Here is a 14,038-nt window from a genome sequence, read left to right as displayed (position 1 = left end):
GTGATATTTGTACTGCCGAAACAGACAACAGCCCATGGCAAATACACTGCTTGACACAGGATATGCACAGGTTTGGTGCAGCACCAGAAGATAAAATAGTTGTCAGGGGGTTTTGTGCTAGTAGGAGACATTTTCAGAGCACATTTCCACCTGCGATGAGTATCAGGGAATTACTGCTGGTTCCTAGAGCGGAGGAAAGCGCTATTCAGGCCTGTTGACTGAGGGATATCCAGTGTCTGTAAATCTCCTCCACGTAGATTTTTTTTCAGTGGGAGAAGACTGAAAAGGTGATTGTGTCAGCGGGATCGGAGTTGCTTTTGTGATCCCCTCCTCCCTCCTGAGCCAGTCAGCCCATATTCCTGTCAATACAGCGTTGAGCTTTCTGTTCCTTAAACACTGCCACAGTCCCTGAGGCACGCAAGTGTAGTAGTCACATGGAGAAGACTAACACATTCCTGGAATGATGAACTTGCTCTTCTTCCGTTTGTTCAAGGCTGCCTGGATTTCATTTTCAGAGCGAGGTGCAAAGGGAGGATTGCTGGACAGCAGAGAGCAGCAGAGAGCTACAGGATAAGCACCAAACCCAAAGCAGCTGCCAGCTTTCAGAGCCATGTCTGTGTCCATCTATCCGGCCTAAAAAATGAGGACATAATAAATAAATGCATAAACATAAGGAACTTGTCTCAGCTAAAAATTGTATTTTATCCTGCCAAGGACAATTTTTCCCTAAGTTCCTTAGTAGAACAAAATTGATTTTTAATCATGCAAATTAAATAAAAATTTCTCAGCACCTTTCCTGTGGTCAGGCATAACAGAAGAATACTGTGTTCAGTTTTGGGCCCCTCACTCCAAGAAGGACATTGAGGTGCTGGAGCGTGTCCAGAGAAGGGCGATGAAGCTGGTGAGGGGTCTGGAGCACAAGTCTGATGAGGAGTGGGTGACGGAACTGGGGTTGTTCAGTCTGGAGAAGAGGAGGCTGAGGGGAGACCTCATCGCTCTCTACAACTACCTGAAAGGGGGTTGTGGTGAGGTGGGTGTTGGTCTCTTCTCCCAAGTGACTAGCGACAGGACAAGAGGAAATGGCCTCAAGTTGCGCCAGGGGAGGTTCAGGCTGGGTATTAGGAAAAATTTCTTTACTGAGGGAGTGGTGAAACATTGGGACAGGCTGCCCAGGGAAGTGGTGGAGTCACCATCCCTGGAGGTGTTCAAGGAACGTGTGGATGTGGCACTGCGGGACATGGTTTAGTGGGCATGGTGGTGTAGGGTTGATGGTTGGGCTTGATCATCTTACAGGTCTTTTCCAACCTTAGTGATTCTGTGATAATTTAGGCATTGGCATGCTTGGAAAGGCTCACCTCCGAAAGGGCTGTATGCATGCCATGTCCCACCTCTCACTGCTGCCTGCCTGCCTGTCTGCCTGGGAGGAGCGTGGCAGTACAGCAGCCCTCCAGCTGTGCCCAGATGTGTGACTGCCAGGACAGGCCTCTGCACCCCTACCTGTGTGCAGAGAACATGGCTCATGGACTAGTCCGGAGAGCTGCCTTGGGGTTACGCAAAGGAAGAAGTACAGATAAGACCCTACTTAAAGCTCTCTGTTAGTCCCAGGGGGTCGAGGACTTAGGCGTGGGAAGATGGTTGTGTTAAGGATGGACTAAAAGCTGGAGAACTGACCCTGAAAATGTCTTCATGGGCCAAACCATTGCTCCACTTCATCCAATAATCCATTGGCTGTACTGAGTCTAACACACATATTAATAAAATCCTGACCTTGTCTTTCTAGGAAGGTTGTAGGTTAATACTCCTTGCTATTACGGTAACTCCCCGAAAATTTACCAAAAGGTGTATTTTAGTTGGGCTTCATGATTGCCTACTGCAGAAAGGCACAAATAACAACAATTTCCACCTAGAGAAAATGCCTGCATCCTCTAATTAAGTAAACAACACTTTACCAATCCTTTGGCTAAATGGAATAAAATTTTATGTATTTGTCTTCATAAACTCCCAGCAGTAAATGAGTATCTGCTTTCAAATGGTAACACTAGTCTTTACTAAGTGGTTTCCTATTTGGGGAGCCCCTGCTGCCTGCTTGGACGGCGTTACAGCCTTAGTCAACATTAGAAAAGAGAAGGAATTAATTATTATCTATGTCAAGGCCCTGGGCCATTAGTTTGAGAGCTGTCAGAGACCGGTTTAGAGGCCAGGCCTTGCGCTTTTGCAGTGAGATACAGCTTCCTTTGAAATCCAAGCACAGTTTTCCCTCTGCCCTGCGTAGCTTTATGTAGGAAGCACCGTATCTAGCTATCAAACGCGAGCGGGAACGTTTGCTGCAGGACACGGGTGGGTGGGTAGCGTACAAGTGGTGTACAGCGCTGGGTGGGTAGGGAGGGGGAAAAGGAGGATCCTCTGAGGAAGTTACCCTGTTCTCCAGCTCGGGCTCTCCCGGCTGCGGTCGGAGGCCAGCACGGGACCTCTCCCGTTGCTCCTGCAGGCGTGGGGGATCCTCCGGTCTGCACCTAATCGTCCCCAAAGGCTCCCGCCGTGATGGCGGTGCGAGGGAGCGTGAGGGCCCGCCGGGGACCGCGAGGGACCCTGAGGCAGCCCGAGGGAGCGTGAGGGAGGGCGCGACCCGCCTGACTCCGCCCCCACCGCCCCCCGGTAACGGCCAATGCGAACGGGGCGGCCGCTGACGTCACAGCGGCTCGGACCGCAGGAGCGGCGGCGGGCGGCGGTCAGTGCGTGTCCTGCGGCGGCCGCAGCGCCGGGGCCTGGTGCGTCGCTCCGCCGCGGCGGCAGAGGAGCGGAGGCCGCGCCATGTCGCGGCTCAGCCCGCAGGAGGAGAACTTGCAGGGTAAGGGCTGGCGGCCGGTTCCAGGGGAGGCCGGGCTTGGGGGCGCCGCGGGCCCTGGCCGTGGCGGTGTCCGGCCTCCCTCTCTCCCTCGGTGCCCGCCGCCCTGCGCGGCCGCGGGCGGCACATCCCTGAGGGGCGGCGCGCCGCTGAGGCGGGCGGTCGGGCCGCCGCCGCCCCGGGCCTGCCTGGAGGCCGGGCGCGGAGGCGAGGCCGGGCGGTGCCTTTGCCGCCGCTGCCGGGGCAGGGGCGCTTCGGGGCGGTCGGGTTTCACCTCGCGGCCCGGCCCCGGCCTCCGTCCGGGCGCTTGGCGGAGGGCGAAGCCGCGGGGCAGCGTCTCGCAGCCGTTAAGGCGCCAGGAGCGCGCCTGCCTCCGTGTGTTTGAACGTCCCCGAGGGCGTACTCCTCGGGCGGCCTGTCCGTCGGCCGGGGCGGGCCGGGGGACGCTCAGCTGCCGGTCCCTGCCCGGAGCGGGCAGGTGAGACCTGACGCGCTGCTCCCCCCGGTACCTCGGCCGGGTACGTGACGGGTTTCTCCTCCGTTAGTCCGTGACCCTACAGCAACCTGGCAGTAATTGGTCATTAAACCGCCTACAGACCTTCCTAATAGCGCTGAGAAATGAAGACTCGGGTGGAAGAACAGGTCAAATTTAAAAAGCCATGGTATCTGGGTTGTGTAGCTGAACTGCCACGTATGGCTAGATTAATGGAGATCCTCATGATGTCTGTGCACTGTGGTAAATATAAATCCTTCCTCATCAAAAGAAACCGTGTGTGGACAGTTTGGGATATGCCTTTGAGAGGAGATGAGGGTCAGTTGCATGTGTCATGCATTTAGCAAAAGCCGGAAGCAAATTTACCTTACAAGTGAAAGATCTGTGAGCAACCACATATTTGTGTTATTTACACGGTGATTTTGGCAATTTAAGGAGACGTTCTCGTCTTTCTGTGGAGGCTTGCATTTTTGTTTCCAGTTTTGAAAGCCATATATTAAGAAATCAAGATTTCCAGAACTGACTTGAGTACCTTTTTTAATGCTAATCTGTACTCCCCAGCATGTATCCTGGGCTGGAATATCATATAAGATCATTCTCTTCAAAGTCCTTCCCCACAACTCAGTCTGTTAAGTTTGCATTGCCATGTTACACATACTTTTATCTGTTTATATTTCCAAATTCATAAAAAATACAGGCTCTTTTAGCTTTAAATAGACTGGGTATTAGGAAAAATTTCTTTACTGAGAGAGTGGTGAGACAGTGGGACAGGCTGCCCGGGGAAGTGGTGGAGTCACCATCCCTGGAGGTGTTCAAGGAACTTGTCGACGTGGCACTGCGGGACATGGTTTAGTGGGCATGGTGGGGTTGGGTTGGTGGTTGGGCTTGATGATCTGACAGGTCTTTTCCAACCTTAATGATTCTGTGATTCTGTGTGATTAAATGATAATATAACAGCACATTCCTAGTGCACTAGCACATCTTATTCTCAAGAGTGTCTGAGAGGAAATGTGTAAAACACGTGTACTGTGATCCTTCTGTTACAATCTTCATCTTCCCCATGTTTTGTCACACATTCAGTGTGCTGTATCCAGTAAGATTTCAGTAGGTAGTGTTAGTTTGCTGTGTGAAGCAGTTATGTTTGCCTGTGGGGCTGATGATTTTTGAAACGTGAGCGTGCCTCAAATAGTATGCATCTTTACAGGAGAAAATAGGTTATGACTATGTACACAAATCACTGCAGTGCAGCCCACAAAGCATGAAGCTGTTTTGCTTTTGTAAGCAGAGGAGCAAAAGCTGAGGTGGGATGTGCTGAGGAGCAAGGACAGGGAGGCTGGCTAGGAGCTAGCTGATACTCTCAAGGCAGCTGGAGCCAGAGCTCCGGGTGGACACTATCTTAATTTAAACTTCAGTGCTTGTGATCATTCTTGGGTAACAACTTGGGCTTTCATAAATTTGGGGGGAAAGAGTAGGGAAAAGTTTGTCCGGGTATAAACACGTACCTGGACACATACCACATAGGGTCACATGGGGGGGGGGGGGGGACGGACGGGGACACACACAAACCAACCAAAACAACAGAAAAGTTGTGAAGTAAAAAGGCTATTCAAAACAATGTTTCTTCAAAACTCAGTAACCCCATGTGTTCCCATTCAAAAGATTTTGTGGTCATCTGGCTTTTCAGAGAGATACTAATGTTACTAATGCAGATTAAGCAGTTTGGCTTTTTGCTGCTTTCATTTCATTTATGAACCTTCAGTCTCTTCACAACTGGAATATCTTCCTTCATGTGATGTTTCTGTTTCACACTAGATCTCTGCATTGGCTTCTCCCCTTCTGCATACCTTTAAAACGGCTCCTTTAGGCCTGCTGTTCTTAACGTGGCTTACCTCTGAAGCTCTGACCCAGCCTCTCTTTTTCTACAGCAGGAATGGTCCAAACACCACTGTCTGTGTTTCTCCCTTTCTGTGCTCATGCCTTAGACTTTCTTTCTGCTGTGCTCACCAGAATTTGGGGAGTTTCACCTGCCCTCTTTCTTCTCTACTTACTGTTACATTTCCTGTAAAGTGCTCTAGCATGGGCACAATACATTTACTTCTACTCTTGTTTACACACATAAACATGTTACACAGGTAAATTCCACTGACACCTAATTTAAATACTATCTGTCCCTTCAGTTGATTTATAAATGAGACAACAGATACAGGTCCTTTTGTGCATTGGTTACTGCTGCCCCAGAAGAGAGTTGTTATCCAGCACACTCTTAAAAAAACAAAGCAACATGTGACTGTCTGTGTTAAATATACTGCGAGTAGCAAACATGTGATCTAGTCATTGCCACATATCCTCTATTGCTTAACAGTAACACCTAAAAACTCTTACTGAAAAAAGGCTAAACAAAACACATTTGTTGGAGTCTTGAGCCTAAAATATTTTCCATAAATTAATAAATGAACTTCGGTAGAGAAAGTCCTTGAGATTATTTTATTTGGCTACCACCTACGTTGAACAATAAAAATTAAACATATCTCAAAATAAAAGATCTTCAGCTGCAGAAGGAGACACAATGTACTGACCAGCTGCTTTGGACTTCTGTGAGACTTTCCAGCTCGCTAACAAAAGCACCCCCGCATTTTGGCATTTCATCATGTTTATTAACAGAGATGTCAATGCTAGTACTCCTGCATGTCATACTGTAATGTCACGCTGGGGAGGATCAACAGTCTCATATTTTACGTGCCTTTTACAAAAGCACTCGGTTTACTCTGGTTCTGTTTTCAATTATGCCAAGCAGGTTCCTGGGTAGAACTCCACTTCAGCAGTAATGGAAATGGCAGTGGAAACACTGTCACTCCGACGAGCCAAGAACAAGTACCAGCCTCTATTTCCATTCACAATGGTGACATGGAGAAAATACTCCTTGATGCTCAACACGAATCTGGAAGAAGCAGTTCAAGAGAAAGTTCACATTGCGACAGGTAAAATGCTTTATTGTAAGCAAAGTCAAGGTTACTATTACACAAAGCCATTTTTATGCCCAGGAGGCGAAGACAAATATGGAAATGCTTACATACCTGTGTGCATATACATGTGCACATGCATACAAACATGCAGAGAAGAAGAGATAGGAAGATTTCGTGTTTAAAAGATTGTTATTTAAATACTAGACTAGTGCTTGGGTAGAAGCCTGTCCTGAAACCAGAAAGAAGTTACAGGGGAGAGGACTCTAGAAGAGTTCTCACATCTCATGAAGATGCCATCTTGCGGTTTTGGTGTATCCTGGTAAGCCCAGCAGCAGCAGCTGAACTTCCCGTGGGTGTGCTGCTGGTATACAGGCAGCAGCCTTGTTCTAGTGAATAAAATACTCTGGAGCCGTGTGTGGCTGTCATTCTAAAGGGTCGGTCCTCATGCAAGCAGTGTCAGTGCGGTTCTTAAGAGCATATAGCGCTACTAATACTGCTGCCTGGAACAGGAATGTCAGAGAAAAGTGATAAAAAGCAACTTGTAATGTTTTTGTAATGATTTGTAATGATTTGATTTGTAATGAGGTACATCAGTTAATAGTTCTTAGGTAATTGCTAAAGAATTGTCTTATATCTGGTTTACAAAACATAACCTATTTCTAGGAGTATAAGGCAACAAAACAACTTACATCTGATGCAAATTGTCAGTCAGTGTTATTAATTCATTTATTTGACTTTGGGCTATGAAGTCTGCAGCCTATTTATTTAAAAAAAAAAGGGAACTGCAGGATGCAAAATAGACAGTAGGATGCAGAACTTCCAAGCCTTACCTGGCTAGTTTGAATTCAAACCAAACCCCACTTCTATTCATCATTTGCTGCCTGTTGTTTTTTAGTAAGTAATACGGGCCAAATTATACAGCCTCACAGGCGTATCTCTGCACTGCTGAAAAACAGCTCCGTGCAACAAGCTTATTGGCAGATTGTTAGAAAATCAAAGATTAATTGAATATGATGGCTGGATTATATCACCCATTGCCAGATTAATCTCTTAAGTTATGGTCAGGGTGCTATAGCTCTTTGGGAGAACTGTGCATATGAGCTTCACTGACTAGCTTTTAGTTCATACCATAAATGATGTAATAAAAAAAATTAATGAGTTCCTTCTTACTTGTGCTTCTCTTCTTATCCAGCCCTCCTCGTTCTCAGACACCTCAGGACAGTCACAGAGCTTTGGAAATAGAGAGTCACAGCAGTGGAGAAAAGAATAGTTTTCAGGTAAAAATCTCATCTTGCTTTGGGAGAAAGAATTTCTTACTGTCATTGTTTGAAAACCAGCGTTAGGAAATAAGAGGTGAAGCTGCTAATGTAGGCACTTAAATAACTTAGAATAATCTTTGTAGAACCGGGCTTTGTGTATTTGTATCTGACTTGCATGGAATTTTTTTTTTGTTAATCTGTAACCTGAGATTTTTCAGGAGGATTTAGGCGCCCTAATCTATTGTCTTTTAAAATGGCTGGGCTCTCAAATGCCTTTTTCCAGCCACAAGTTGAAAAGGCCAACCTTCAGATCCTACAAGTCGCTTTTAGGAAAAAAGATAATCCAGAAGATAACCGCTAGTCTGGAATTCAAGAGGGCTGGAGTCAGCACCTTGCTAAGCCTCCAGTTCTGGTGATCCTGAGACTGTGCTCTATCATGGTTTCTTTTGTCCGGTGAAGTGGGATGATCAGATTTTACATTAAGATGTGTAGGAAACGCATCAGTAGGGTGGGTATATACATGGCTATATAGGTGAATATTGATGTTCTGTGGACAATTTACCATGCAGAAGTTTCCTCTTCCCCTGCTGACTGTCAACTTGGTACATTTCATGCATCCCCCCACAACAAAATTTTATTTAAATGCACTACCGCCAGTGCATTATGAATTTAGAAAGTGAATTTGATGGCAGCAAGAATTTCTAGAGTCACTTACACGTGACAGCCAATAACATACATTTTCAGAGCACTGCCATAGCTTTATGATTCCTTTTTGTTTTAACAGCTAATACTTAGCATTTCTACGTGCAGCTTTGAAAAACTCACTGTTATTTCATTTTGTACATTTGTTTACTTGCAAAGAAAATTAGTAAATGCATTTGAGAAAAGAGTGGGGAAAGAGGATACTGTATATTAACCATGTTTTACCAATATATTGCTTATTGCATGATGACAGGCTAAAATCTTAAGCCTTCACTAGATATTAGCTTTATGATGAAAAAATTTACTTAAAATTTACTTATAAAACATTTTGAGGAGTGATGTATTAGAAGTATTTAAGTAAATTTCTCTGCTCTTCCAATGATTTGCTGTATTATCTTGGGTAAATCACTGTCTCTGCACTGTTTATGTACAAAGAGATACTATTTTCTTATTAAATTGAAGTATATTCCGTGCCTGTGACTAATTTTTACAGGGTTAGCAGTTAGCAATTAGAAATAAAGATTATATTTCACTTGGGTTCTCTGCATGAAAAGAAACAGCAATGTATGATAAACTGGCAAAAGTTAGCAGCACTAGCAGTTACTCATGCTCCAATGTGCAATGTTAATTCTTTAATTCTGGTAAGACCTCAGGACCCTTGCATTGTACTTAAAAAAAAAAAAAAAAAAAAAAAACCACAACAACAAAAAAACCACCAAAAACCACAAACGATTTCTTCCATCACTCCCCTTTTTCAGTTACTATTGTTTATCATCTGTAGCTGAGTGTGTGCTGGGTATCATCATCTTGGGGTCTCCTTGATTTCCTTGGCTGGCTGTATTAGTTAATGGATTATCTTTTTCTACCCAGTGTTATGAAATTTTTAGAACAAAGTCTGTGTGTTCGCTGTTTGTACAGTATTTAACCTTGTGGGGTTGCACCTTCATACAGCTTCTAAACTATATGGCTGTATCCGTAATACATAGATGTAATCAATTCTCAAAATTACATGAAATGTGCTTCGTCCCATTGCCTCTTCCTTTAGCTGAAACTCTCCCCATTATCTCTACAACTCCTACAGGAATCCAGGTGAATGAACTACCACCTTTAGGTTAGCTAAATACATTATTGGAAATTAATTATTTTTATTTTATATTTCCAGAAAACAGTTCGTGTATTTAAAGATCATTATTTAGATATTGAGAACAAATAATCAAAAGATAGAAAATCCTCAGAATTAAAGTTTCCCGGACAATTTTATTTCCATTCTTAAGTGTGTATATGTGCATACACAGCTATTGTAATTCTATGAGCAGACACTATTTTTATCACAAGACCTTGGCTCTAGTTAGTGCACATGTATTAAGCAAGAAACTATATTCTTATTCAGCATTTATGCTGTAATTCACTTGAAAACAAAGCTACTGTTCGGGTTTTTTTCTGCACAGGGGTGTGCCGATAGACCTGGGCTCACTTCACCTGTATTCCCAGTACTGGCCCAAAAGCCAGGTAGCTTTACAAGACTAAAATTTGTTTCGCTTGGTTTGTATTAGCTTGACCAAGGATCTTCAGATAAGTATGACATCCATCCAGTTTTGAACACAGGCAAATAGTTTCTTCTGCCAAACATCAATCAGTCAGATGTGTGAGCTGGAAATATTTTCAGATCCTCTGTGTAAGGATTAAATGCAGGGCTCTGGCATTTTATTTCCAGGGTAGTATTTACTTAAGCAAATATGGGATATGGTCTTTTCCATTCACATCCTGCTCTGAAGACAGATCTCCCCCTCCCCATGTCTTTATCTAGGATCTAAATACTTTGGTAGAAGTGATACGGAGAGTCCACAGTGGGACAAGATGGGAGAAGGTAGCGTCAGAGGTAGTCTAGCATATGGTCTTAGATGCAGAACAGGAGCTTTGTTTTGCAGTACTAACTTCCTGCCTGTCATAGTCCTGAGTGCTGTTTGATAATGGCTCTTTGTTTTAGTCTGAAGAAGATTTTCTTGAAAGGAGGAAAGAAGTAGAAAGGCTCCTGAGGAAGAATGCAGATTGGATATGGGATTGGTCCAGCAGGCCAGAGAACATCCCACCGAAGTGAGTGCTGTCGGTGTTCCTGGGTGAAGCTCGGATGCAGCTTTTAATTCCACAAGTCTGAATGCGTATCTGTTAATGCTGTGACTGTGTTTTCTTCCTCAAAACTAGGGAATTCCTTTTTAAACATCCCAGGCGCACAGCTACTCTCAGCATGAGAAATACCAGTGTAATGAAGAAAGGGGGGATCTTTTCAGCAGAATTTTTGAAGGTTTTCCTTCCATCTCTGCTTCTTTCTCATTTGCTTGCCATTGGACTAGGGTAAGTTTAAACTAAAAAAAAAAAAAGGGGTGTGTGTTTTTTTTACCTGTTTTCTCTGAGGCCTAATTCTGACTCCTGATTCCCTCTTTGTCTAAAAGATGAGCAATACCCTTTTCCCTATAGGAGGGGGACAGGTAGTTATTCAGGAAGTGCTTTCTAGTCATCTGCTTGCAGTACTGCTGAATGTATCAAGTTGTCCTTTTCTGCTTTTCTCACTAGTTAATTATTTTGAAAAATTCTCAAAGGGCAGTGAAATGAGGATTTATATATATGAACTCTAGTTATACTTGTCAAATAGTTGGTTCCATTGGAGACATGACTTTTAGTCTCACAACTAATTGCAAAGGAAAAAGATACTATTTAATATATTTTAAAATTCCACTCACACCTGGGAGGGATGGGGGACACCAAACAAAACAGGACCTAGGGGTTAGATGGTCCTTCTTTAAAAACAGCTACAGGACACAGACTAAAGGGAAGAGATTAAATGCCTTTTAGTCAGGATGAGTTTGCCTGTGCCTAAGCATGGCAGATTCCTTGATATCAGCAAAGAATGCTGGGAATCTAGGCATGGCTGGCCACCCTCCCCTGGGAGCATGCCATGCCAGGTGGGAGGGCTTAGGGGAGAAGCCAGATGAGTTCTGGGCTGATGCCTGTTTTCCAAGGAACCAGCCATTAGCTCTGGCCCTGCTCTTTCTCTGCCCACTCCCTTGCATAAATCCTGAACCTTCTCAAGGCTATGGAAGTTGAGAGTGAGGGACGCAAGAGATGGAGGGGAAGGGGAGGACTGTGCGCAGCTGCAGTAACTGGAAGGAGGGACAGCCCAAATCTTCTGTGGTCCCTGCGGCATGCATCATTTTGGATGGATGAAGGCACAGGTTATCTTCCTGTTCAAAATCAAGATCTCGGCCACATAATATTGTAAAAATGACACAAAACTAATTTAACTCCTTCCAAAATCAAAATGAGTAATTGCACAAGGTAGAATAAAAGCATAATGGAATTTTCCTTTCAAAATAAACACAAGTTTGGTGATGTAAGTACGTACTTTCTTCCTGGTCACTTCCACCACTGCTGCAAAAATTTGCATCATTCCAGTTCCATCGTGAGCGAGTAACAAAGTCACATCTTCAGAAAGAGCTTAATGTAGTATCAGTAAAATAGTTACACTTCAAAATAATAATTTCTTTAAGCTACAAGAAGTACATGGATAGAAGATGCGATGTAGGGCAGCTGTGAAAGCATACCAAGCTGGGAAATAATGACCAAAGAAAAAGTAAGAAGTACGTGAAGATGACTGTAAAATGAGGTTTACAAATTTCAGAGGTTTTTAGCAAATGGAAAAACTTAAGATAAAAAAAGGAAAAAGGTAATAGACCATCTGACTTGGAGACCTGCTGAAGTTCTTGTTAACCCCATACTTACCTCTGACTCTCGCATTCCTGAAACTGAACAGCTTACACAGAATTATGCAGCCTTAGGATTTGGGGAGGCTTGTTAGACAGGGGTATGCACAAAGTCACTAGCAACTGAAAACCGAGTTTCACAGCAGTCACTTGATTTGCCTGCTTAATTATAGCTGGCACTGCTGCTCCTGCTGGAAATTACGTAACTAGTAATCTGATGAGAAAAAAGTGTTCCTTGCATGCTGTACATTCTCTCTGAAATGAAACACAACACTCACTGACCATATGTTGTCGGTCCTCAGGATCTACATTGGAAGACGCCTTACGACCACAGCTTCAAGCAGTACTTTTTAAAGGCACCTGCAAAGAAAACACTCATCTGGCAATAGAGGAGGTGGGCAGCAGAAGCGTCTGAGCTAGCGATGACTACGTGATCAGTGTGTAAATGTTGTGTTCCTAGTTTAGTAAGAATGGGAAGAGAGGTACGAAGGCTAATGCATCATATATAGTCTTCTGGATCTTTTGGATGCATTAACATCTGTTATATTGCTTTGTAGTGAAGTATCTTTGAAAATTAAAAAACTTGATGTTTAAAAACAATCGTATCTTTAATATAGCAACTGTGATTCAGCTAGGTATTCATCTAAACTGCTGTTTCTTTGTACTTCATAGATGGGAATATTTGTCACTGCTGCTGTAATCGTGACAGTAGGGGATTAGCCCAAAACAATGTGTGGCCTTATGTGTCATATATGGGAATTCAGAGAAGCTTTTACCTCGCTGGAGGCAGTTTCTTCCTAACTTAGATTCTCCTTAGCTCTCTCTCACGTTTGTGTGAGGTGTGAAATGTTGAGAGAGGCAGTTGGCTGGAAGAAATGAGCACGAGTGAAATTTCCATCAGTTTTCACTAGTTCACAGTGTGATGCACAACAGCCTGAATTAAAATTTGGACTTTAGTGCCTCATAAACAGCTTCTTTGGCGAAGACATTTATTTAACTCCCAACTCATAGAAGTTCCTTCTGTTGTGTCTACTTGCAGACTATTGCTTCTCAGTCATTTTATCTGTAAAATAATAAACTTGCATCTTATATTTGCCTCATCCTTGTATAGATTTAAAAAAGGGTTGCTTGCTTATTTGTTTTTACTAATGGAATGCCTTTTCATTCAGTGATTTTACCTTATTTAATGAGGAAGAAAACGAATGTTTGCCAAAATACTGTGTTTTTATATATTTAAATAAAAACGTTCCTTGTGGATTCAGAGTTTTCTCATTCCTTTTTCTCTAATTGTTGAAAGGGGCTGACAAGGCTCTTTTTGTCTTTAAACAAGTTTCACACTCTTTACTTGCATAACTGACACGTAAGAAGTTTCTATAGAAAACAACTTCATTGCTTATTCTTCAACTTGAATATGGCTAAGCTGGCAGTGGAAGTTAATCAGTAAACAGAAACTCCTTGCAAATGCGTATTCTACTTTGTACTGTATCATCACTTAAAAATAAATTTACTTTCTACTTCCTTTTTGTCCTTATTTAGCAGCACTGACTTTCTCTGTGCTTGAAATCTGGTTAGTAGGAGCCTTGCAATACCCTGCGGTGTCTGCGTCCTGCCATCACACGACGTCGCTGCTGCTGTGCAGGCTAGCTCGTGTCTTCCATTTTCTGTGGGAGTAAATCACATGAATGTAATCACACACCTCTTACAGGAGGACCAGGATCTGTTTGGGTTTTTCTACTGTATGTCTGTATGTGCAATAAAAAGTGAATTTATAGAAATACTTTAATTTCTGAATAATATTTCCTGTATGTGAAATAGGACACAGGTGTTTTTTTAATCTGACTAGAGTTGGAGTTGAAGCTCAGAGTTCCACCAAAATAGTGTTAAAAACATTGGTATCAGAACTACTGTTAGATCAACTGCTTCTCCCCCTTTGAAAAAGCAAATTTTTTTTTTTATACAGTTGCATCCAAATGTAAATAAAAGATTCCTTACAAATACTGCGAGAATGCCAACAACTT

The 14,038-nt window shown here is 43.4% G+C and overlaps 1 protein-coding gene across 2 annotated transcripts; it reads left to right on the top strand.

Moving 5' to 3' along the window:
• Positions 1-2,769: 2,769 nt before the first annotated feature.
• On the top strand, positions 2,770-13,281 carry BNIP3 (BCL2 interacting protein 3). Of its 2 annotated transcripts, XM_059821236.1 has the most exons (7): positions 2,770-2,848; positions 6,133-6,174; positions 6,205-6,316; positions 7,494-7,578; positions 10,250-10,356; positions 10,465-10,614; positions 12,323-13,281. In XM_059821236.1, exons 1-7 carry the CDS (start codon positions 2,812-2,814, stop codon positions 12,372-12,374), a joined length of 585 nt encoding a protein of 194 aa, XP_059677219.1. In that variant the 5' UTR covers positions 2,770-2,811; the 3' UTR covers positions 12,375-13,281. The 2 variants fall into 2 exon arrangements, with proteins under 2 accessions (XP_059677219.1, XP_059677217.1); XM_059821234.1 differs by having other exon boundaries at positions 6,133-6,316.
• The last annotated feature ends 757 nt before the right edge of the window (positions 13,282-14,038 follow it).

Source organism: Gavia stellata, chromosome 9, assembly GCF_030936135.1.
Source record: "Gavia stellata isolate bGavSte3 chromosome 9, bGavSte3.hap2, whole genome shotgun sequence".
NCBI classification, from domain to species: domain Eukaryota; kingdom Metazoa; phylum Chordata; class Aves; order Gaviiformes; family Gaviidae; genus Gavia; species Gavia stellata.
Note: the sequence above shows the minus strand (reverse complement) of the source record. Positions and strands in the feature narration are given on the sequence as shown.

Coding starts and splice junctions, on each gene's coding strand:
- BNIP3 (XM_059821234.1), top strand. CDS start 2,812: ATGTCGCGGCTCAGCCCGCAGGAGGAGAACTTGCAGG. Junction 6,317..7,493: donor GAAAGTTCACATTGCGACAG/GTAAAATGCTTT, acceptor CTTCTTATCCAG/CCCTCCTCGTTCTCAGACAC. Junction 10,615..12,322: donor TTGCTTGCCATTGGACTAGG/GTAAGTTTAAAC, acceptor GTCGGTCCTCAG/GATCTACATTGGAAGACGCC.